Here is a 26,587-nt window from a genome sequence, read left to right as displayed (position 1 = left end):
CTAAAGATAATTATAAAAGTGTGAAACATATTCATTAAGGGGTCGTGTAGTTTTATGTATACTGGTGGTACAAACAGTAGTAGAAGTAGTAGTATTGGTGGTAGTTTGCTGAAGTATATCTTTGCTGCTGTAACATACAAATTTCCTTCTGGGGATGAATAAAGTATCTATCTAGTAGTAGTAGTAGTTTTATTAGTAAAGGTAGTAGTAGTAGTTTTATTAGTAGTAAAGGTAGTAGTAGTAGTAGTAGTAGTAGTAGTAGTAGTAGTTTTATTAGCAGTAGTAGTAGTAGTTTTATTAGTAGTAAAGGTAGTAGTAGTAGTAGTAGTAAAGTTAGTAGTTTTATTAGTAGTAAAGTTAGTAGTTTTATTAGTAGTAAAGGTAGTAGTTTTATTAGTAGTAGTATTGTTGTAGTTCATTACTCAGTGTAACTGCAGCGCTTTGAAACGCTCTTATTGTGAAACCCGAGCAGAGCGGAAGTTGTCAGTTAGCATCCCGCGGCTAAGTGTCCCGTGAGTGTGAGTGTGTGTGAGTGTGTGTGTGTGTTACAGGTGAGAAGATGCTACCTTTATCTGTTAAAGACGACGAGTACAAACCCGCCAAGTTCAACCTCCTGCTGAAGCTCTCAGGATGGTTCAGGTAAACACACCTGTCGAGCTAACAGCTGAGCTAACTGATGCTAACTGAGCTAACAGCTGACTCTGAGCTGCTATAGCTTGATGCTAACCGGCTAGCCTGAGTCTTTATGAATATACATATATATATTATATATGTCTGTCAGTTGTTACTGTGTGTGTTTGTGACCGTGAGCAGCGGGTAACCCGGGTCTGTCTCGGGTCTGTCTCGGGTCTGTCCCGGGTTTGTCCCGGGTCTCTGTGTGATGGAGCTCGTCTCGTGTCTCCAGGTCGATCCTCGCAGACAAAACGTCCCGGAATCTGTTCTTCTTCCTCTGTCTCAACCTGTCCTTCGCCTTCGTGGAGCTCTCGTACGGAATCTGGAGCAACAGGTGAGCTAACAGGGTTAGCATGTTAGCATCGGTGTGTTTGTTCAGTTCTGGATGTGCCACGTATGTCTTAGTGAGTGAGTGAGTGAGTGTGTGTGTGTGTGTGTGTGTGTGTGTGTGTGTGTGTGTGTGTGTGTCTCTCTCTCTCTGTGAGTGTGTGTGTGTGTGTGTGTGTGTGTATGTGAGCGAGTGTGTGTGTGTGTTTAACTGTGTGTGTGTGTGTGTGTGTTTAACTGTGTGTGTGTGTGTGTGTGTGTGTGTGTGTGTGTGTGTGTGTGTGTGAGAGAGAGAGACAGAGAGAGAGAGTCAGTCTCTGTGAGTGTGTGTGTGAGTGTGTGTGTGAGAGAGGAGGCCTGATATGTTAATTAATAACTGATCAGCAGCACTAATATATATTTAGATTTGATCTTTGATAGTATCAGTGAAACTTGTTTCGTTCTCTTCAGCGGTCGCCATCTTTGATGTGTACAGTTACCATGGTGACAGGCCGAGCTGAGACACTTGAAGTTTAAATGTAAAACATATATGTGTGTGTGTGTGTGTGTGTGTGTGTGTGTGTGTGTGTGTGTGTCTTTGTCTTTGTCTTTGATCAGAAGTCTTTCTTTTCTCAGTGTTTACTATGAGGTGATGATGTTTAAGCATAGAGACAATGATCACACTATTTAGTGAAGATGACGAGTGATTGAGCAGCCTTCGTATTTGATGTGTGTTTCGTCTTCAGTTTAGGTTTGATCTCAGACTCCTTCCACATGTTCTTTGACTGCACCGCTCTGCTGGCAGGTCTGGCAGCCTCCGTCATCTCCAGGTGGAGATCCAACGACAGCTTCTCCTACGGGTGAGACCGTGACTCTGTGTTCTGTTAGTCAGGTCTGACAGTGACGATCTCTCTGTGCCCTGTTAGTCAGGTCTGACTGTGACGATCTCTCTGTGTTCTGTTAGTCAGGTCTGACAGTGACATCTCTCTGTGCCCTGTTAGTCAGGTCTGACTGTGACGATCTCTCTGTGCTCTGTTAGTCAGGTCTGACTGTGACGATCTCTCTGTGCTCTGTTAGTGAGGTCTGACAGCGACGATCTCTCTGTGCCCTGTTAGTCATGTCTGACAGTAACGATCTCTCTGTGCTCTGTTAGTCAGGTCTGACAGTGACGATCGTTCTGTGCTCTGTTAGTCAGGTCTGACAGTAATGACTACTCTGCTCTGTTAGTCAGGTCTGACAGTGATGATTACTCTGTGCTCTGTAAGTCAGGTCTGACAGTGATGATCTCTCTGTTCTGTTAGTCAGGTCTGACAGTGACGATCTCTCTGTGTTCTGTTAGTCAGGTCTGACAGTGACGATCTCTCTGTGCCCTGTTAGTCAGGTCTGACAGTGACGATCTCTCTTTGCTCTGTTAGTCAGGTCTGACAGTAACGATCTCTCTGTGCCCTGTTACTCATGTCTGACAGTGACGATCTCGCTGTGCTCTGTTAGTCAGGTCTGACTGTGACGATCTCGCTGTGCTCTGTTAGTCAGGTCTGACTGTGACGATCTCTCTGTGTTCTGTTAGTCAGGTCTGACTGTGATGACTACTCTGTGCTTTGTTAGTCAGGTCTGACTAGTCTTTGTGTGTTTCAGTTATGTCAGAGCAGAAGTTCTGGCCGGCTTCGTAAACGGACTCTTCCTCATCTTTACAGCCTTCTTCATCTTCTCTGAAGGAGTCGAGGTACACACACACACACACACACACACACACACACACACACACACACACACACACACACACACACACACACACACACACACACACACACACAGTCTCCCATATGAACCTGTCTGTCTGTCAGAGAGCTCTGGAGCCTCCTGACGTTCACCACGACCGGCTGCTTCCTGTCTCGGTCGCCGGTCTGCTCGTCAACCTGGTCGGGATCTTTGTTTTCCATCACGGAGGCCACGGACATTCACATGGAGAGGAAGGTAATACCTGGAGAACCTCCAGAACATCACTGAGTAGAACCGAGCTCTGTGAAACCACACTGCGGTCATGTAGAACCCCTCTGTTCTTCACTAGAACCTCCCTGCTCTTCGCTAGAACCTCACTGCTCTTTGCTAGAACCTCTCTGCCCTTCACTAGAACCTCTCTGCTCTTCACTAGAACCTCACTACTCTTAGAACCTCTCTGCCGTTCACTAGAACCTCTTTGCTCGTCACTTGAACCTCCCTGCTCTTTGCTAGAACCTCACTGCTCTTTGCTAGAACCTCACTGCTCTTTGCTAGAACCTCACTGCTCTTAGAACCTCTCTGCCGTTCGCTAGAACCTCTCTGCTCTTCACTAGAACCTCCCTGCTCTTCGCTAGAACCTCACTGCTCTTTGCTAGAACCTCACTGCTCTTCGCTAGAACCTCTCTGCCCTTCACTAGAACCTCTGCCGTTCACTAGAACCTCTCTGCTCTTCACTAGAACCTCACTGCTCTTAGAACCTCTCTGCCGTTCACTAGAACCTCTCTGCTCTACCTCACTGCCGTTCGCTAGAACCTCTCTGCTCTTCACTAGAACCTCACTGCTCTTCACTAGAACCTCTGCCGTTCACTAGAATCTCTGCAGTTCACTAGAACCTCTCTGCTCTTCACTAGAACCTCTCTGCTCTTCACTAGAACCTCACTGCTCTTAGAACCTCTCTGCCGTTCACTAGAACCTCTCTGCTCTACCTCACTGCCGTTCGCTAGAACCTCTCTGCTCTTCACTAGAACCTCACTGCTCTTCACTAGAACCTCTCTGCTCTTCACTAGAACCTCTCTGCCGTTCACTAGAACCTCTCTGCTCTTCACTTGAACCTCATGTCTCTAACCGGTCTGTCTCTCAGGTCACGGTCACAGCCACTCTCTGTTTAACGGCAGTGTGAATCACGACCACCAGAACAAACATGGAGGACACGGACACAGTCATGAAGAACATGGAGGACATGGTGGACATGGACACAGTCATGATGGACATGGAGGACATGGACACAGTCATGATGGACATGGAGGACATGGACACAGTCATGGAGGACACGGCCATGATGAGCCACACTGTCACGGTGAGTCTGAAACGTGTTCTCTGGTAGAAGAGACAGAACGGACTCGTGTCACACTGTTCTTTGTCTTCGCCTCAGCATCAACATCGTCCTTTCAATGAATCCTGTTTAACTCAAAGCGCTTCTTCTCTGCTGTTTGTTGCAGACGAGCTTCACACGCCGGGTAAAGGATCCAGTAAACAGATCCTTCAGGGTGAGAGCTGATCACAGTAACTATCAGTGACTCATTTTAGGATCCATGACTTTATGTTCTAGCAGGAAGAGATAAAGAGAACGTCAGACGGTTCAGTCACTTTGTAGCATGACAAATATATAAAACACAACAATAAGACTTGAGTTTGTGACGTGATGAACACTAAATATATAATGTTTCCTCATCATCACGAACACAAATATGATGTTTCAATAATCTATAGTCACAGCTGAGGAGATGAAACATCATCAGCTGTTGTGAGCAGCGTTGGCCACTGGGGGGCGCCACCACACAGTCATCAGTCATTTAGAATAAAGAACTCACTGAAGTATCTGAAAAATGACTCATGAAGTTTAAAACAATGACAAGTTGGCAGTTTGTCTTAAGGTCTCAAAGAAATCATTTGCATTCAATTCAACTTTATTTGTACGACACAAATCACACATTTGTCTCAGAAGTGTTTACAACATCAACACAAAACAACGACGACAATAAATAAGATATGAATCATACATATGAGCTGAGTAACTGCTGTAGTAGCACTAATAATAACCCTAACTATGATCCTGAACCAGTCCTAACTATGATCCTGAACCAGTCCTAACTATAAACCTGAACCAGTCCTGACTATAAACCTGAACCAGTCCTAACTATAAACCTGAACCAGTCCTGACTATGAACCTGAACCAGTCCTAACTATAAACCTGAACCAGTCCTAACTATAAACCTGAACCAGCCCTAACTATAGACCTGAACCAGTCCTAACTATAAACCTGAACCAGCCCTAACTATAGACCTGAACCAGTCCTAACTATAAACCTGAACCAGTCCTAACTATAAACCTGAACCCTAACTATAAACCTGAACCAGTCCTAACTATGAACCTGAACCAGTCCTGACTATGAACCTGAACCAGCACTAACTATAAACCTGAACCAGTCCTGACTATAAACCTGAACCAGTCCTGACTATGAACCTGAACCAGCCCTGACTATAAACCTGAACCAGCCCTGACTATAAACCTGAACCAGTCCTGACTATAAACCTGAACCAGTCCTGACTATGAACCTGAACCAGTCCTGACTGAACCTGAACCAGTCCTGACTATAAACCTGAACCAGTCCTGACTATGAACCTGAACCAGTCCTGACTATGAACCTGAACCAGCACTAACTATAAACCTGAACCAGCCCTGACTATGAACCTGAACCAGTTCTGACTATAAACCTGAACCAGCCCAGACTATGAACCTGAACCAGCCCTGACTATGAACCTGAACCAGCCCTGACTATGAACCTGAACCAGTCCTGACTATGAACCTGAACCAGTCCTGACTATGAACCTGAACCAGCCCTAACTATAAACCTGAACCAGTCCTGACTATGAACCTGTGTGTGTTGCAGGCGTCCTGCTGCACATCATCGCTGACACTCTTGGGAGTGTCGGTGTGATCATCTCGGCTCTTCTGATGCAGAGATACGACCTGATGATCGCCGACCCGATCTGCTCCATGCTGATCGCCCTCCTCATCGGAGTCAGGTGACGTCACACCTGAGTCTTCATCGCACAAAGATCACGTTCACTATGCTGCACGAGGAACCGGACATGACTCGGCATGTTTTCACTTCCTGTTGACGTCAGTGTGTTTAACAGCAGCGTTCAGTTCTTTGATTATAGAACACATTTATTGACCACTAGAACCTCTAGAATGACCAATAGAACTTCATAAAAGACATTCAAATAGCATAAGAACATCTTAAAGAATCTCCTCAGTTGAGACTATAACCTCTTATAGAACCCGTTTGGAACTATTGTAACCTCCTGAGGACGTTTAGAACTTCCTCTGTGTCACCTAGAACCTCTTTCTGAGAAATAACCAAACATACAAACTATCAGAGTTTTGTGACTTTGGTCATTTCTTACGTTAAAACCCATTTAAGACGACCCGGCTTCCTTGAACGCACCACTGAGGGAACGTTTGTAAACGTTCTCTGTTCTCAGCTGATGATCTCTCAGAACAGAAGCTCTGTCTCTAGAAGGAAGGAGATCCATCTGGAACCTGACGGGTTCTCTGGGTCCTGGTTTTCCACAAATGTAAAGAATGTGTGATTAGTAGTTAATGAGCTCTGACGGTCCAAACCACCGGAATGGAGTCCAGCTCCTGATGTGAGCCGGGTTTAACCAGTCAGCTGAGAGGCCTTCACTGACCGCAGGAATCACGGCACCGCAGAGAACATCTGCAGATGTTCTGCAGATGTTCTGCACGTTCAAGTCTCAAAAGTTGGTCACTCTGTACTGTAGTATTACTACTACTATAAGTAGTAGTAATACTATTACTGAGTAATACTACTAGTAGTATTACTAGTAAGTAGTATTACAGTTCTGAAAAAGTAGAAGTTGGTCACTCTGTACTGTAGTACTACTAGTAATAGTACTCTTACTACTACTAGTAGAGTAATAATAATAGTAGTATTAACTGTAGTGGTGGCAGTAGTAAGAATTGCAGAAGTATTAATCGTAGTAGTATTTGTAGTGACAGTAAGTACTGAAGTATGTTCAGTTTTGTGTGTGTGTGTGTGTGTGTGTGTGTGTGTGTGTGTGTGTGTGTGTGTGTGTGTGTGTGTGTGTGTGTGTAGTCTTCACACATGCTCAGTCCGTCTCTCTGTACCCTCTTGTCCTCAGCGTGGTGCCGTTACTCAGAGAGTCCATCGGGATCCTGATGCAGCGAACGCCTCCTTCACTGGACCAGGCTCTGCCCGAGTGTTACCAGAGGGTGAGTACAGGCCCCGCCCCCACCACAAGACCCGCCCTCCTCTGCCTCTGACCGGCTGGTCCTGATCTAGACTTAATTGAACTTGATGTTAACATTAATGTTGATAAGTTTATATTTTAAATGTTCTTATGTTTTATTGATCTGTGTGTCGACAAATCAGAGCACATCAATAGATGATGTCATCGTCGGGGACCAGTCTAATTCCTGGTGTGTTGTGTTGTGTTCAGGTGCAGCAGCTGCAGGGAGTCTACAACCTGCAGGATCCTCACTTCTGGACTCTGTGTACGGACGTTTACATCGGAACGTTGAAGCTGCTGGTGGCCCCCGACGCCGACCGCCGCTGGATCCTCAGCCAGACCCACCACGTCTTCACACAGGTACCTGAACGCACCACGCCGCGTCTTCACACGGGTACCTGAACGCACCACACCACGTCTTCACACGGGTACCTGAACGCACCACACCGCGTCTTCACACGGGTACCTGAACGCACCACATTGTAGTACTTGTTTTGTACTAACTGTCTCTGTGTAGTAGTAGTACTTGTACTAACTGTCTCTGTGTTGTAGTAGTACTTGTCTCTGTAGTAGTTGTACTAACTGTCCGTCTCTCTTCAGGCTGGAGTTCGACAGCTCTACGTTCAGATCGACACAGCTGACATGTAGAAGCTCCGCCTCCTTTGAACAGCTGGGACCAATCAGGTTCAGTCTGCTGCAGGTGACCTCTGACCCCCCCAGAGTCACAGCAGGACACACAGACCAGCGGGGGGGTCAGTGAGGACTGGACCCCCCCCCCCCCCCCCCCCCCCCCCCCATTTTTTAAAAACGTATCGTCCGTGTTGACGGGCAGAGTGATGACCACCCCCCCCCCCCCCCCCCCCCCGCTGCACTTTGTAGACTGGAGCAAAGCATTCTGGGTAAGTGCCTTCATCATGAATCAGACCCCCCCCCCCCCCCCCCCCCCCATCTCTGCTGGGACCAGACTCTGATGTCACTCTTTTTTTTTAACGTGCCAAACCATGTGACCAAACCATGTGACCGGTTTCACTCTTGTTTTCGACTGTAATAAACACTTCTGTTTCTCTGAACATCTGTTTATTGATGACCACACACACACACACACACACACACACACACACACACACACACACACACACACACACACCATCATCATCATCATCAGTTATGAGCAGCAGGTGGAGGCGTCCACCTCCTGAAGGTGTTGCAGTGCGTTTGGTTCTGCGTTCACTCGCAGCATCTCCACCTCCAGCGGGTGGAGCCGCCCGGTGACGACCAGCGAATGGAGCGGAGCCCCGAGGTCACATGACACCAGCTGACTCAGCGTCGCCGTGCGGATCGACTGGTCGTCGGCGCCGAGCCGGGCGACACCCACACACACTGTGTCCTCCGTCATACCTGGAGGGGACACGGTAATCCTGTTAGCATGCTAACAGTTAGCATCAATGAGTTAAATAATAACGTGTGTGTGTGGGATCTGTTCGGCCAATCAGAAGAGGGCTCACCCAGCTCCTCCCCCTCCTCCCTCCTCCTCTGGATGATCTGGATCAGCTGGTCGGCAGCCTGACTGACCGTCATGAAGCGAGGAGGCTCGTAGATCTTCTTCCCTCTGAAATCAATCAATCAACCTCATGACAACAACCTTTACAGGGCTCAGGTTTACAGTTAGGGCTGGTTCAGGTTCATAGTCAGGACTGGTTCAGGTTTATAGTTAGGGCTGGCTCAGGTTTATAGTTGGGGCTGGTTCAGGTTCATAGTCGGGACTGGTTCAGGTTTATAGTTAGGGCTGGTTCAGGTTTATAGTTGGGGCTGGTTTAGGTTTATAGTGAGGGCTGGTTCAGGTTTACAGTGAGGGCTGGTTCAGGTTTATAGTTAGGGCTGGTTCAGGTTTACAGTGAGGGCTGGTTCAGGTTTATAGTTAGGGCTGGCTCAGGTTTATAGTTAGAGCTGGTTCAGGTTTATAGTTGGGGCTGGTTCAGGTTTATAATTAGGTCTGGTTCAGGTTTACAGTGAGGGATACACTGAGCTCCTCTCTTCTTCATCGGTATATATTCATGCACCTTGACCCACTGCTACTATTATTAGTCACATTACTAATACTACTTCTGCTTTAATTCTTCTTCTATTCCACTGCTACAATATGGATTGACAATGTAACTATTATACTGTTCATTCTGTACTTATGACATCATGACATTTCTTCCATGTTTTCCCGCTGTTAAAAGGTTTTGAGGGTCCCGGGACAGAGACGTATGTTGTACAGGCTGAAGAAACCTCTGAGGCATATTTGTGCTTCATGATGATGAACTGTACTTGTGTCTGTCATCGTTCACACGCTTCATTGCTCAAGGACACATCGACATGGACTACCGCAGCTGGAAATCTAACCGCCGACGCTCTGATTGAAAGACGACCCTAATCTACCACTGAGCCACAGTTGACCCATAAAAAAGTGTGTACACACACACACACACACACACACACACACACACACACACACACACACACACACACCCTATAGGTGGTTAATGTGAACAGAAGTATGGATGTCATCATTACAATAGATGAGTTTAGGAGAGAACATGTGTCCTTCTGAGGTTCAGATTTGAGTCTATTTGTTATGCAAATAAAAATGAATTCGATCCTGAGTTTTTACGTCCTTTATGATTGACAATACAAATACTTTTTCTTTACGACATGCTATACTATGACTTTTTTCGACTTTTTACGACATGCTATACTATGACTTTTTACGACATGCTATACCATGACTTTTTACGACATGCTATACCATGACTTTTTACGACATGCTATACCATGACTTTTTTCGACATGCTATACTATGACTTTTTTCGACATACTATACCATGACTTTTTTTTCGACATACTATACCATGACTTTTTTTTCGACATGCTATACCATGACTTTTTTTTCGACATGCTATACTATGACTTTTTTCGACATGCTATACCATGACTTTTTTTCGACACTCCATACTATGACTTTTTTCGAAATGCTATACTATGACTTTTTTTTCGACATGCTGTACTATGACTTTTTTTTCGACACTCTATACTATGACTTTTTTTCGACACTCCATACTATGACTTTTTTCGAAGTGCTATACTATGACTTTTTTTTCGACATGCTATACTATGACTTTTTTTCGACACTCCATACTATGACTTTTTTCGACATGCTATACTATGACTTTTTTCGACATGCTATACTATGACTTTTTTTTCGACATGCTATACTATGACTTTTTTCGACATACTATACTATGACTTTTTTCGACATGCTATACTATGACTTTTTTCGACATGCTATACCATGACTTTTTTTCGACATGCTATACTATGACTTTTTTTCGACATGCTATACTATGACTTTTTTCGACATACTATACTATGACTTTTTCGATATGCTATACTATGACTTTTTTCGACATGCTATACTATGACTTTTTTCGACATGCTATACAATGACTTTTTTTCGACATGCTATACTATGACTTTTTTTCGACATGCTATACTATGACTTTTTTTCGACATGCTATACTATGACTTTTTTCGACATGCTATGCTATGACTTTTTTCGACATGCTATACCATCACTTTTTTTCGACATGCTATGCTATGATTTTTTTCGACATGCTATACTATGACTTTTTTCGACATGCTATACTATGACTTTTTTCGACATGCTATACTATGACTTTTTTCGACATACTATTCCATGACTTTTTTCGACATGCTATACTATGACTTTTTTCGACATACTATTCCATGACTTTTTTTCGACATGCTATCCTATGACTTTTTTCGACATGCTATACTATGACTTTTTTTCGACATACTATATTATGACTTTTTTTTCGACATGCTATACTATGACTTTTTCGACATGCTATACTATGACTTTTTTTCGACACTCTATACTATGACTTTTTTCGACATGCTATACTATGACTTTTTTCGACATGCTATACGACTTTTTTCGACATACTATACTACGACTTTTTTTCGACATGCTATACTATGACTTTTTTCGACATGCTATACTATGACTTTTTTCGACATACTATTCCATGACTTTTTTTCGACATGCTATACTATGACTTTTTTCGACATGCTATACTATGATTTTTTTCGACATACTATACTATGACTTTTTTTTCGACATGCTATACTATGACTTTTTTCGACATGCTATCCTATGACTTTTTTCGACATGCTATCCTATGACTTTTTTCGACATACTATTCCATGACTTTTTTCGACATGCTATACTATGACTTTTTTTCGACATGCTATACTATGACTTTTTTTCGACATGCTATACTATGACTTTTTTCGACATGCTATACTATGACTTTTTTTCGACATGCTATGCTATGACTTTTTTCGACATGCTATACCATGACTTTTTTTCGACATGCTATGCTATGACTTTTTTCGACATGCTATACTATGATTTTTTTCGACATGCTATACTATGACTTTTTTCGATATTTTTCGACATGCTATACTATGACTTTTTTTCGACATGCTATACTATGACGTTTTTCGACATACTATACCATGACTTTTTTCGACATACTATACCATGACTTTTTTGACATACTATACCACGACTTTTTCGACATGCTACACTATGACGTTTTTCGACATGCTATACTATGACTTTTTTCGACATGCTATACTATGACTTTTTTCGACATACTATTCCATGACTTTTTTCGACATGCTATACTATGACTTTTTTTCGACATACTATTCCATGACTTTTTTTCGACATGCTATCCTATGACTTTTTTCGACATGCTATACTATGACTTTTTTCGACATGCTATACTATGACTTTTTTCGACATACTACACCATGACTTTTTTTCGACACTCTATACTATGACTTTTTTCGACATGCTATACTATGACTTTTTTCGACATGCTATACGACTTTTTTCGACATACTATACTACGACTTTTTTTCGACATGCTATACTATGACTTTTTTCGACATGCTATACTATGACTTTTTTCGACATACTATTCCATGACTTTTTTTCGACATGCTATACTATGACTTTTTTCGACATGCTATACTATGATTTTTTTCGACATACTATACTATGACTTTTTTTTCGACATGCTATACTATGACTTTTTTCGACATGCTATCCTATGACTTTTTTCGACATGCTATCCTATGACTTTTTTCGACATACTATTCCATGACTTTTTTCGACATGCTATACTATGACTTTTTTTCGACATGCTATACTATGACTTTTTTTCGACATGCTATACTATGACTTTTTTCGACATGCTATACTATGACTTTTTTTCGACATGCTATGCTATGACTTTTTTCGACATGCTATACCATGACTTTTTTTCGACATGCTATGCTATGACTTTTTTCGACATGCTATACTATGATTTTTTTCGACATGCTATACTATGACTTTTTTCGATATTTTTCGACATGCTATACTATGACTTTTTTTCGACATGCTATACTATGACGTTTTTCGACATACTATACCATGACTTTTTTCGACATACTATACCATGACTTTTTTGACATACTATACCACGACTTTTTCGACATGCTACACTATGACGTTTTTCGACATGCTATACTATGACGTTTTTCGACATGCTACACTATGACTTTTTTCGACATACTACACCATGACTTTTTTCGACATGCTATACTATGACTTTTTTCGACATGCTATACGACTTTTTTCGACATGCTATACTATGACTTTTTTCGACATGCTATACGACTTTTTTCGACATACTATACTATGACTTTTTTTTCGACATGCTATACTATGACTTTTTTCGACATGCTATACTATGACTTTTTTCGACATGCTATACTATGACTTTTCGACATGCTATACTATGACTTTTTTCGACATGCTATACTATGACTTTTTTCAATATGCTATACCATGACTTTTTTTCGACATGCTATACTATGACTTTTTTTCGACATGCTATACTATGACTTTTTTCGACATGCTATACTATGACTTTTTTTCGACATGCTATACTATGACTTTTTTCGACATGCTATACTATGACTTTTTTTCGACATGCTATGCTATGATTTTTTTCGACATACTATACTATGACTTTTTTCGACATGCTATACTATGACTTTTTTCGACATGCTATACTATGACTTTTTTTCGATATTTTTCGACATGCTATACTATGACTTTTTTTCGACATGCTATACCATGACTTTTTTCGACATGCTATACTATGACTTTTTTTCGACATGCTATACCATGACTTTTTTTCGACATGCTATACTATGACTTTTTTTCGACATGCTATACTATGACTTTTTCGACATACTATACCATGACGTTTTTCGACATACTATACCATGACGTTTTTCGACATACTATACCATGACTTTTTTCGACATACTATACCATGACTTTTTTGAGATACTATACCATGACTTTTTTGACATACTATACTATGACTTTTTCAACATACTATACCATGACGTTTTTCGACATGCTACACTATGACGTTTTTCGACATGCTATACTATGACTTTTTTCGACATACTATTCCATGACTTTTTTTCGACATGCTATCCTATGACTTTTCGACATGCTATACTATGACTTTTTTCGACATGCTATACTATGACTTTTTTCAACATGCTATACTATGACTTTTTTCGACATGCTATACCATGACTTTTTTTCGACATGCTATACTATGACTTTTTTTCGACATGCTATACTATGACTTTTTTCGACATGCTATACTATGACTTTTTTCGACATGCTATACCATGACTTTTTTTCGACATGCTATGCTATGATTTTTTTCGACATACTATGCTATGACTTTTTTCAACATGCTATACTATGACTTTTTTCGACATGCTATACTATGACTTTTTGGACATACTATATCATGACGTTTTTCGACATACTATACCATGACGTTTTTTGACATACTATACCATGACTTTTTTCGACATACTATACTATGACTTTTTTGACATACTATACCATGACTTTTTCGACATACTATACCATGACGTTTTTAGACATGCTACACTATGACGTTTTTCGACATGCTATACCATGACTTTTTACGACATGCTATACTATGACTTTTTACGACATGCTATACTATGACTTTTTACGACATGCTATACTATGACTTTTTTTCAACATGCTATACTATGACTTTTTACGACATGCTATACTATGACTTTTTTCGACATACTATACTATGAAACATCTTCTGGAAACTTCCCCTTCTGTAGATAAAAGGCCACAGCATCATGTATTTTTAGACCCCTCCCCTTTATAAACTGCAGTTTAGGAACCTCAGTAGATGAATTATTAGATTTGAGGTTCATCTCCATAGTGTGATGTTTTTATAAATGGCTTTATTAAAACATCAAAGTCCTTCATTGATTATTTCAGGTTTTGTTTCTGTGTTGAATTCATGGTTCATGTGATAAACTGATTTATATCTTTGCATCAAAGCAACTACAGTTTCTACAATAACTTATAACTAAACTCTAAAAATAAACTCTGAGCACTTTGTTCACCGTTTAATCAAATAATAACAAAATATGTATATTGTAAAAATAATAATGTAACTTTTATTGTGAAGGAAAATAATAAATAAAACTGATCATGAACATTTTATAACTTTATTCTCTAAATATTACAACTTAGTTCTGCTGGATGACATCACTGTGACATCATCAGCCTGAAACCAGCTGAGAGTTGCGAAAGACGTCAATAAACCCAGACCTGGATCTGGATCTGGTTCTGGTTCTTACCTCATCATGTTCTCGATGCTCTGCTCTTTGACTTTAATATCTGGAAGAAAAAAACCCAATAAAAACAAAACTTTATTCTCATGTTTCAATGAAAGAAACAACTTGATTCAGCTTCAGTATTACTGTAGAATAAATATATACATTGTACTATATAAAGTATTACTGTAGAATACATATATACATTGTACTATATAAACTATTACTGTAGAATACATATATACATTGTACTATATAAAGTATTACTGTAGAATAAATATATACATTGTACTATATAAAGTATTACTGTAGAATAAATATATACATTGTACTATATAAAGTATTACTGTAGAATACATATTTACATTATACTATATAAAATATTACTGTAGAATAAATATATACATTGTACTATATAAAGTATTACTGTAGAATACATATTTACATTATACTATATAAAATATTACTGTAGAATAAATATTTACATTGCACTATATACAGTATTACTACAGAATACATATATACATTGTACTATATAAAGTATTACTGTAGAATACATATTTACATTATACTGTATGAAGTATTTTTGTAATATTTCCCCAACAGATGAATGTCTGTCTGTGTATTTAATAATAACAACAACAACAATAATAATAATAACAATAATAATAATAATAACAATAATAATGCTTTTCAGAGTTCTCAAAAACACTTTACATTAAAATCATCGTATATAAAAGCTATACACTAAAAAAACACAAACAAACATAAAACACACTGAAATGGTCACATTAAAGGTCTTTTATTTCCTCTCATAAATATTTAGGACCAGCTGAGACAAACCAGCCGGTTGTTCAGCTCCCACAGGACTCGGGGGGGGGGGGGGGTTTGATTGATGGTGGTCTGGATAAACAGGCCCCTGAACGCACCGTCCAGCTGCTTCAGGTTCTGATTCAGTGAGCTCCAGATACAGAATCTCACCGGTCCACCTTAACACAGCCAGTCCACCTTAATCTGATCAGTCATTCTTAAAGTCCACCTTAACTAGTCTAACAGCAGGATGAACGCGAGGACATTTGGTGCCTGAACGCACCACAACCACAGTTATCAGGTCCATATTGTGACGTCAGATATTCATCAAAATGTTTAGTGTGCATCTGTGTGTGTGTGTGTGTGTGTGTGTGTGTGTGTGTGTGTGTGTGTGTCTCACCCAGCAGACAGAGTGTATGAAGTCCAGCTGTTCTGTTTTTACAGATTTTGTCGTAGAAGCTCTCTGGTCTCCACGTCTCCGTCCAAAACACCAACGACACCGTCTCCCCAAAGTTATACAGCTGACACACAGACACACACACACACACACACACACACACACACACACACACACAGTTTAAACCTCTTCAAATCAATATTTTCTGATCAATAATCAAACTCATTCGTGTCATGTGACACAAACATCATGTGGAGGGAGAGCTCATTTGCATACCCATCCCTCATTAGCATATTAACAACCTCCCAATGCTAATGAGTGAGCGAGGACAGCTGGGTCCTGCTCTCTGATTGGCTGCTCTGACAGCTTGGTTATTGATGACCACGTTAATGAGCTCCAGCAGCAGATGGGCCCACAGTCCTGACTCACAGGCAGACCGGCCTCACACCACAAAGGACCTCATGAGTTCACACACACACACACACACACACACACACACACACACACACACACACACACACACACACACACACACACACACACACACACACACACACACACACATTGAGAGCTATCTATGAGTCATGTGATCACATGGTTAAACCAATCAGCATCCAGGAAACGCGCTCTTCTGGTTCACGTGTTTATTAGGAAAATAAATATTTCACGAGTACGTTGACGAACATCTTAAAGATGTTCATGTGAATAAATATTAAGTCTTTATCTCTAACACAATATTCAAAGTATTGATATATTGATGTATTTACAGTAATATGAAGTGTGAAGATACTCAAATAGAAAAAGTGAAATGTTAAAGTTTGACCCTTTAAAGAACTTTCACTTCTTTTGTTTCAGAATGTTTCATAATATTTCATACTGTTTCATAATATTTCATATTTCAGAAACTTTCATAATATTTCAGAAAGTTTCATAATATTTCGGAATATTTCATGTTTCAGAATGTTTCAGAACGTTTCAGGTTTCATACTATTTCATGTTTCAGAATGTTTCAGAATATTTCAGAAAGTTTCATAATATTTCAGAATGTTTCAGAATGTTTCGGAATATTTCATGTTTCAGAATGTTTCATAATATTTCAGAAAGTTTCATAATATTTCAGAAAGTTTCATAATATTTCAGAAAGTTTCATAATATTTCAGAATGTTTCGGAATATTTCATGTTTCAGAATGTTTCAGAACATTTCAGGTTTCATACTATTTCATGTTTCAGAATGTTTCATAATATTTCAGAATGTTTCATAATATTTCATAATATTTCATGTTTCAGAATATTTCATAATATTTCAGAATGTTTCAAAATATTTCATGTTTCATACTATTTCATGTTTCAGAATGTTTCAAAATATTTCAGAATGTTTCAGATTATTTCAGAATGTTTCAGAATGTTTCAGAATATTTCAGAATTATAAAGGATTATCCCCACTGTGGGACTACTAAAGGATTATCTTATAATGTTTCAGAATATTTCATGTTTCAGAATGTTTCAGAATGTTCATTCATTGTTTTGTGTTCAAATTGATTCTGAAACTGATTCTTTGAAACATACTTATTTATTATATTCTTATTTGATTCTATTCATTTCTTTCTGGAGTTCGACACTAAAGAATTTCTGCGTTTGTGAAAATGAACCAGAGTTGATTTAGTTTTATTCAACATTAAACATGTTCAGTTGATTTATTAAAATAAACACGTTTAATGTTTTTTATTAGTTAATAAACTATAAAACAATTAAAGGTTTATAGAAATAAATTAGCTCATCAATTCACCTGGAAAATGCAAAAACATTTCTGTTTAAATTGTTGCATGAGAATATTTTGTGAACGTCGATCACTTCAATAAAGTTTGATAAAACAAAAACAACGGTTACGGTGAGAAGGTTCCTTTATGCCTGTGAGGCAGAGTTCAGGGTAAACAGGCTCAGTACCTGCAGCCCACAGCAGCCCACTGCGTTCATTACGGAGGCGTTGTGGATGACTCTGTACGGTATCCCAGCATGCACTGCTCTCAGCACCAGGTCGCTGTGGGTGGTGGCTCTAAAGGACGACATGAGACGTGTTACTGAGTAATTTAAATAAAGTTATATTTAAATATATATTCAATATTCTGGTGTTTCACAACTTTGAATATCTTTGACAATAATTAGATTAATCAACAACAGAGTACAGAGTAACGCACTGAGGTCAGAGGTCAGAGAAGAGGTTAATCCAGACTGTGAAGCTCTGAGAGAAGCCCGGAGAGAAGCTCTGAGAAGCTCTGAGAAGCTCTGTGAAGCTCTGTGAAGCTCTGAGAAGCTCTGTGAAGCTCTGTGAAGCTCTGAGAAGCTTTGAGAAGCTCTGAGAGAAGCTCTGTGAAGCTCTGAGAAGCTTTGAGAGAAGCTCTGAGAGAAGCTCTGTGAAGCTCTGTGAAGCTCTGAGAAGCTTTGAGAGAAGCTCTGAGAGAAGCTCTGTGAAGCTCAGAGAAGCTCTGAGAGAAGCTCTGACAGAAGCTCTGAGAGAAGCTCTGGTCACGTCAAACTGTGGACGTGCTGACTCAGCAGACCTCAGCACTGTGGGATCAATACGAGCTGCTGCATGATGGAGCTGCTGCATGATGGAGCTGCTGCATGAAGCTAGTGCTGGGCGGTATGACCAAAATGTTTTCGCGTTAACGCATTAATTAATTAACGCCGGAAATTATTTTATCGAGCGTTTAATTAATTATTAAGCAACATTTTTAACACAAGAACTGGCAGCAAGCGGTGAACAGCTGTTTGTGAGGCTTCTCTTCCTGCTTCCTTTACCTACATTCCCCTGGGTCCTAAGTCCCTCCATGTACAGCCTCTTATCACCCTCTATGTACAATGTAACGTTACATTTATAACTAATACCACACATAGTACACGGTACCGAGCGTGTACTATGTGACCAAAATACAAAAAAAACACCAAAAAAAGGTTCATTTAAATTATTTTTGTAGCGTTTTTGTTTGTAATATGTATAATAATCATATATAAATTTTATATTTTTATTTTATAATTTTATTTTTATAAAACTTATATATAAAGTTAGAACCATGATTAAGGTTCCTTCTCAATACACCTAAGACTACTAGCTCCACCGTAGCGCTCATAGAGAACAATACATTTAGCTTCCTGTTGAAGACGTCGTTATGACGATACACCGGTACGACGGTGCGTGACAAATTCAGATCTGAGGGGAACTTAAAACCCAGCACTACATGGAGCTCTCACAGATCTGATACGTGGACAACAAGACTCACCCGAACGGGTCGCCCACCACCAGGAAGCCCACATCAGTCACATCAGCATCCTTCAGGATCTCATCCGCCCCCTGTTCAACCAGGTCTCTGTCAGCCAGGATCAGCTCCTTCCCATAATATTCCTCCTGAGGACAGACATACGAGGACATCGCACCCACAGACATACGAGGACATCGCACCCACACAGACATACGAGGACATCGTACCCACACAGACATACGAGGACATCGTACCCACACAGACATACGAGGACATCAAACCCACACAGACATACGAGGACATCGAACCCACTGGTGTTAATGTTCACTCTTCTAGCTGTGCTACATGTTTATAAAAGATGAAAGATCATCATCAACAAACCAAAAACTACCAGAATCAGTTTATGTCACAAGAACATCAGCACACAGACAGAGAGACTATCTGTCTGTCTCTCTGTCTGTGTGTCTGTCTCTCTCTCTCTCTGTCTCTCTGTGTCTGTCTCTCTCTCTCTCTCTCTCTCTCTCTCTCTCTGTGTGTGTCTCTCTCTCTGTCTCTCTGTAACTCTCTCTGTCTCTCTCTGTCTCTCTGTCTGTGTGTCTGTCTCTCTCTCTCTCGCTCTCTCTCTCTCTCTCTGTCTCTCTGTCTGTGTGTCTGTCTCTCTCTCTCTCTCTCTCTCTCTCTCTCTGTGTGTGTGTGTCTCTCTCTCTCTGTCTCTCTCTGTCTCTGTCTCTCTGTCTGTGTGTGTGTCTGTCTCTCTCTCTCTCTCTCTCTGTCTCTCTGTAACTCTCTGTCTCTCTGTAACTCTCTCTCTGTCTGTCTGTCTGTCTGTCTGTCTGTCTCTCTCTCTCTGTGTCTCTCTCTGTGTGTGTGTCTCTCTCTCTCTCTGTCTCTCTGTAACTCTCTCTCTGTAACTCTCTCTCTCTGTCTCTCTCTCTCTCTGTCTCTCTCTCTCTCTCTCTCTGTCTCTCTCTCTGTCTCTCTCTCTCTCTCTCTCTCTCTCTCTGTCTCTCTCTCTCTCTCTCTCTCTCTCTCTGTCTCTCTCTCTCTCCGTGAGGACAGACAGTAAACACGTTTAAAGTGACAGCAGCTGCTTTAGAATCACAACTCTTTACATCGTGTTTCTATTGGACAGCTGAAGATACTATGTTATATCATTTAAACACAAACACTCTCTGGTCCTTCTATACATATTAATACATATGATATTATTATATATTAATATATATGACGTTGTTATATAACATGTATATAATGACTCACCAGAGCCTCCTTCCCCACCGTGAGCACCGAGGTGTAGACCTCCAGGTAGACCCTGCAGCAGCTCCTCACCGCCTGCAGACCCTTCACCGTGATGTCCGTCGCGTCTCCGAGCCCGAGTCCGATCAGATACAACATGCTGCCGGCTTCTCTCTCTGCTCAGAGTCGGTGTCTCACTGCGGAACTACCGCTTCATTCCAGCGGTTAGTCAGTGCGCTAACAGTGTGTTTCTGCTTCACGTGTCGCCTCACCGCACAGACTGGATTACGGTGTGCCGTAAACTGTTTACCTTCACGACAGCTACAGCCACGTTACGACACGTCGTCGCGTCACCAGACCTCCAGACGTCACGCTGATAGAAGAGAACTCATCACGTGTTCTGGTGCATTATGAACACACACTATTATTAAAAACGATTTAACAATATAATGCTAATAGAAGTTTAGGTTAGACTTTAGGTTTAACTTTAGGTTTAACTTTAGTTTAGACTTTAGGTTAGACTTGAGGATATCAACAGAGTAGAGACTATTTATGGTTCAGTCTGTTTAACTGTTCATCTCTGATCTCATGTTTGTGATTATTATTAAATATGAAACTTGTTTATAAACTTAATATACTGTTAATAATACTGTTATTAATACTGCTATTAATACTGTTAATAATGCTGTTATTAATACTGTTAATAATACTGTTAATAATACTGTTATTAATACTGTTATTAATACTATTAATAATACTGTTAATAATACTGTTAATAATACTGTTATTAATACAGTTATTAATACTGTTAATAATACTATTATTAATACAGTTATTAATACTGTTAATAATACTGTTATTAATACTGCTATTAATACTGTTAATAATACTGTTATTAATACTGTTAATAATACTGTTATTAATACTGTTAATAATACTGTTATTAATACTGTTATTAATACTATTAATAATACTGTTAATAATACTGTTATTAATACAGTTATTAATACTGTTAATAATACTATTATTAATACAGTTATTAATACTGTTAATAATACTGTTATTAATACTGTTAATAATACTGTTATTAATACTGTTATTAATAGTATTAATACTACTGTTAATAATACTGTTATTAATACTGTTAATAATACTGTTATTAATACAGTTATTAATACTGTTAATAATACTATTATTAATACTGTTGATAATCATCGGTTTGGTGTTTTTTTGCAGGACCTCTGTGGGGACCTGGTCCCGTGTAGTCCTGATGACGTGAACCCTCATTGGTTCACTCTGCTTGTTTCCATGGTGACGCCGTGTGAAAGTTGTGAATGAGTCGGTGGGAAAAACTCTCTCTCTGTCTGTCTCTCTCTCTCTCTCTCTCTCTCTCTCTCTCTCTCTCTCTCTGCCTCTGTGTCTCTCTCTCTCTATGCTGTCTCTCTCTCTCTCTCTCTCTCTCTCTCTCTCTCTCTTTCTCTCTGTCTCTCTCTCTTCCTCTCTGTCTCTCTCTCTCTCTCTCTCTCTCTCTCTCTCTTCACAGTGTGTTCCTCGTTCGCCCCTTGTTGTGGTAAACAAGCCTGTTAGACCACGTGACCCCCCCCCCCCCCCCGCCTGTCCACCTCCACTCCTTTAACTGGGAACCAGTGAATGACTGGGATGGCTGGTGGGTTACATAATGGTCTCTCTCCTTTTGGGGGACGTGGAGGAGGATGGGTGGGGGGGGGGGGGGGGGGGGGGGATTGTGGTCTTTTGTTGCTGTGGTTCTTGTTCGGCTCCAGTCATCCAGAGAATCAGAGCTCCGTCTCTCTGTTAACTGTTTCTCTTCAGCTCCACATCCTGGTCTGGATTCTGAACCAGGAGACAGTAAATGCTGGTTTCAAAGGATCTGGATCAGCCCTGATCCTGACGTTCATCTCATGAACCAGGACAACTGGGAAGATAACCCTGAAGTGGACCTGGACTCCTCAGGGTATGAGGTGTTGAAAGTGCCACCTCAACCGACAGAAAGAGAGTCATGTGACGCCTTGACCCATGACTTTTATTTTGAAAAGTCTATGCAGAAAGCTCAGACAGGATGTGAGACTTTATGTTTTCTGTAAACATAAAGAATTAGAACTAAAGATGAAATCAGCTCGGACCTTTCAGGTGTGTTCAGGTGTGTGAGGTGGTCACATGACTCGTGAGACAGAAACAGGATTAAAAGTGTTTAATGTGACCTCTGATCAGCTGACAGATGATGTCAGTACCAACAGAGAACATCAGATCAGACAGATGAAGAAGATAAAGTAGTTAGAAGAAGAAGAGGAGGTGGAGATTCAGGCTTTTACATAATCACATCTTAATAATAATAAACATTATTTGTGTTGCACCTTTCATATGTTTAAATTAAAGTCAGCAAAGTACAAAACGTGCAAATACAATAAACCGGTAGAATAACAGGAGTAAAATGTAAATTAAGATTCAATAAGAACAGAAGTTTATTGTTAATTGTGTTTCTTTTGTTTGTGAATACTTGAAGTAACTAAATAAATGTTTACAACACTTTGTCTCATGTCGTCATGTCATTTTAAACATATTGTACATATTATAAAAGCTACAGTTTAATACTTTATGTTCCTTGACTTTTATGTTTAGTTTATTTTCTCTTCTTCAGCTTCAGATGCTGAGAGCTCAGAGCCGTTAGCTGTGGTCATGTGACAGGATGTTGGTTTCATCTCTCTGGGCATTGACGTGGACATAATTATGACTCTGGTTATCACTGTGGCTGTGATGATTACTGAGACTCTGACACGTAAAGGTTTAATGTGATGTCATGTTTCATCAGAGCACACTGCAGGACCCTTAATGAGAGGAAGTCACACTTCACAGGATGTAGTGTGTTCATAACTCATGGGGAGGATTCTTCATCAGACAGAAGTGAGACAGGAAGACAATGTAGAGCACAGAGACAGATGTTATCGTCAGATTCAAGAAAAGTATTGTGAGGGAACATAGAAGTATTGTGAGGGAACGTAAAAGTATTGTGAGGAAACATAGAAGTATTGTGAGGAAACATAGAAGTATTGTGAGGGAACGTAAAAGTATTGTGAGGGAACGTAAAAGTATTGTGAGCGAACGTAGAAGTATTGTGAGGGAACGTAGAAGTATTGTGAGTGAACATAGAAGTATTGTGAGGGAACATAGAAGTATTGTGAGGGAACGTAGAAGTATTGTGAGGGAACATAGAAGTATTGTGAGGGAACGTAAAAGTATTGTGAGGGAACGTAGAAGTATTGTGAGGGAACGTAGAAATATTGTGAGGGAACATAGAAGTATTGTGAGGGAACGTAGAAGTATTGTGAGGGAATGTAGAAGTATTGTCAGGGAACATAGAAGTATTGTGAGCGAACGTAGAAGTATTGTGAGCGAACGTAGAAGTATTGTGAGGGAACATAGAAGTATTGTGAGAGAACGTAAAAGTATTGTCAGCGAACGTAGAAGTATTGTGAGAGAACAGAAGTATTGTGAGGGAACATATAAGTTATAAGTTATCACAATGGTGGTGATGATGATGATGATGTCATCTTATGATAAACAGGTGTTCATCACTGCAGGTAAACACCAGGTTGATTCAGACAGCTGATTCTGTGATGTTCTGTTGTTTCTCCACTTTGTGGCTTTAATTGGATAATTTCCTGGAAACTGAATTTTTATACAACAAGTTACACAACAGAGTGAGGAGGGAGACTAGGGTGAGTCAGAGAGGAGGGGAGGTGATGGAGGTGATGGTGGTCATGGTGGTGAGGAGGCCCTGGTTTCTTTGTGGCTCCCACAGAAACATCTCCAATTACAGGACAAAGGCGACTCATTCAGGCCAGCAGCTCCAACACTGCAGCTTTGCATTTCTAATGAGCACTCTGCTGAATGCTAAGAGGCCTCACACCCCTATTACTCCCCCATCCTCCCCCTGTACCCCTCTCTATACCCCTGCAGTCGGACGTCCAGGCTGGGCCTCCTCTCTCATGTGTCCAAATTGTACGGTGCCGGAAGTTTTCAGATCCTTTACTGAAGTAAAAGTACCAATAACACACTGTGATAACACTTTGATCAGAGGTGAACTTTATTTAGAATATGACTAGAGAGTTTATTGTTCTGAGGAAACAAGAATGACCGGGTTCATGTCAGAGAAAATTGGTGTTCAAGGTTAAGTTAAACCAACACAGCGTCTCCAGTGTTAACATGCTAACATACATACTAGCATCAATGAGTTTGAAGAGTGTAATAAAATAATATTTTGACAGGTAAACCACTGAGAGACTAAACTGACTTTTAATCTTTTATTTCTGGCTGTGTCAGCAGATGACCTCACTGAGCCCCTCCCTTCCGTCTGCTGCGTAGGGTTCTGGTTCTTGTTGTTCTGAACGTAACGTCTTCAGAGACATACTATAATGTGTTAGGACGATGCATTGTTATGCAGATGATACTCAATTATATCCTTAATAAACTTAAACTTACTAAACTTAAAGCAGCCTTAAGGACATCAAAACCTGGATGAGCTGCAACTTCCTGTTGTTAAACTCAGACTAAAGTGAAGTTATTCTACTAGAAACCAATGATCTAATGATATAGTTTCTCTGGCATCCAGCAGCACCATAAAGAATCTCTGAGTTATCTTTTGATCACACTCACAGATAAAACCTTTTTCACTTTCGTAACATTTAATAAATCAGACACATCCTGTCTCAAAGAGATGCAGAAACATTAGTTCATGCATTTGTTAGATTACTGTGATTCCTTATCATCAGGCTGCTCTAATAAGTCTCTTAAATCTCTCCAGTTGATCCAGAATGCTGCAGCTCCAAGAGAAGAGATCATATTACTCCTGTAAGCTTCTCTGCACTGACTCTCTGTAACATCTAGAATATCATTTAAAATCCTTTTACTTACCTACAAAGCCCTGATTGGTCAGACACCATCATATCTTAAATAGTTTATAGTACCATAGTATCCTACTAGAGAGCACCATCATATCTTAAAGAGCTTTTAGTACCATATTACCCTACTAGAGAGCACCATCATATCTTAAAGAGCTTATAGTACCATATTACCCTACTAGAGAGCACCATCGTATCTTAAAGAGCTTACAGTACCATATTATCCTACTAGAGAGCACCATCGTATCTTAAAGAGCTTACAGTACCATATTACCCTACTAGAGAGCACCATCATATCTTAAAGAGCTTACAGTACCATATTACCCTACTAGAGAGCACCATCATATCTTAAAGAGCTTACAGTACCACATTACCCTACTAGAGAGCTCACTAAATTCAGGGTTACTTGTGGTTCCTAGAGTCCTAAAAAGTAGAAGAAGAAACAGAGCCTTCAGTTATTTTTTAAGGGTAGGCTGAAGACTTTCCTCTTTGACAACTCTTATAGTTAGGGCTGGCTCAGGTTTATAGTTAGGGCTGGCTCAGGTTTATAGTTAGGACTGGTTCAGGTTGATAGATAGGGCTGGCTCAGGTTTATAGTTAGGGCTGCTCAGGTTTATAGTTAGAACTGGTTCAGGTTTATAGTTAGGGCTGGTTCAGGTTTAGTTAGGGCTGACAAGGTCTAACAGAGTCTAACAAGGTCTAACAGGGTATAACAGAGTCTAACAGGCTCTATCAGAGTCTAACAGAGTCTAACAGGGTCTAAAAGAGTCTGACAGAGTCCAACAGGATCTAAAAGAGTCTGACAGAGTCCAGCAGGGTCTAACAAAGTCTAATGGAGTCTAACAGAGCCTAACAGGGTCTAACAGGGTCTAACAGTGTCCAACACGGTCTAGCAGAAGTTAAAGTGTGTGTTTGTGGGTCTGAGTTGTTCTGCTGCTCGGTTCCTCTGGTTCCCTACAGCCGTCGTCATGGTGACGCTCAGCTATGCAGAGGCTGAATACAGTCAGCAGCTCTGAGGAAAGAGGTCTTTGTTTGCCCTCTCAGACCCCCCCCCCCCCCCCCCCACACACACACACCTCATTTCAGCTCCATTATCAGACTCTGAGCGCCAAACT

General features: G+C 40.4%; 2 protein-coding genes across 3 annotated transcripts; one reads left to right on the top strand and one right to left on the bottom strand.

Annotated features, from left to right (window-relative positions):
* On the top strand, window positions 1-8,104 carry slc30a7 (solute carrier family 30 member 7). Of its 2 annotated transcripts, XM_068725377.1 has the most exons (11): window positions 1-639; window positions 905-1,006; window positions 1,725-1,838; window positions 2,614-2,701; window positions 2,823-2,952; window positions 3,839-4,054; window positions 4,197-4,244; window positions 5,648-5,783; window positions 6,927-7,017; window positions 7,245-7,394; window positions 7,635-8,104. In XM_068725377.1, exons 1-11 carry the CDS (start codon window positions 560-562, stop codon window positions 7,680-7,682), a joined length of 1,203 nt encoding a protein of 400 aa, XP_068581478.1. In that variant the 5' UTR covers window positions 1-559; the 3' UTR covers window positions 7,683-8,104. The 2 variants fall into 2 exon arrangements, with proteins under 2 accessions (XP_068581478.1, XP_068581479.1); XM_068725378.1 differs by lacking the exon at window positions 1-639 and having other exon boundaries at window positions 925-1,006; window positions 1,730-1,838.
* Window positions 8,104-20,841, bottom strand: dph5 (diphthamide biosynthesis 5). Its single transcript, XM_068725380.1, has 7 exons — window positions 20,581-20,841; window positions 19,342-19,466; window positions 18,008-18,116; window positions 16,066-16,186; window positions 14,880-14,919; window positions 8,540-8,643; window positions 8,104-8,432 (listed from the first exon to the last, which is right to left on the bottom strand). The coding sequence occupies exons 1-7, from the start codon at window positions 20,713-20,715 to the stop codon at window positions 8,200-8,202; spliced, it is 867 nt and encodes a 288-aa protein (XP_068581481.1). The 5' UTR covers window positions 20,716-20,841; the 3' UTR covers window positions 8,104-8,199.
* Between the last annotated feature and the right edge of the window lie 5,746 nt (window positions 20,842-26,587).

Source organism: Cebidichthys violaceus, unplaced genomic scaffold, assembly GCF_023349555.1.
Source record: "Cebidichthys violaceus isolate CVI_PGR_0920_01 unplaced genomic scaffold, fCebVio1.0.p SCAF_35, whole genome shotgun sequence".
NCBI lineage: Eukaryota > Metazoa > Chordata > Actinopteri > Perciformes > Stichaeidae > Cebidichthys > Cebidichthys violaceus.
The sequence above is the reverse complement of the archived record's forward strand: the minus strand, read 5'-3'. Positions and strand labels throughout refer to the sequence as shown.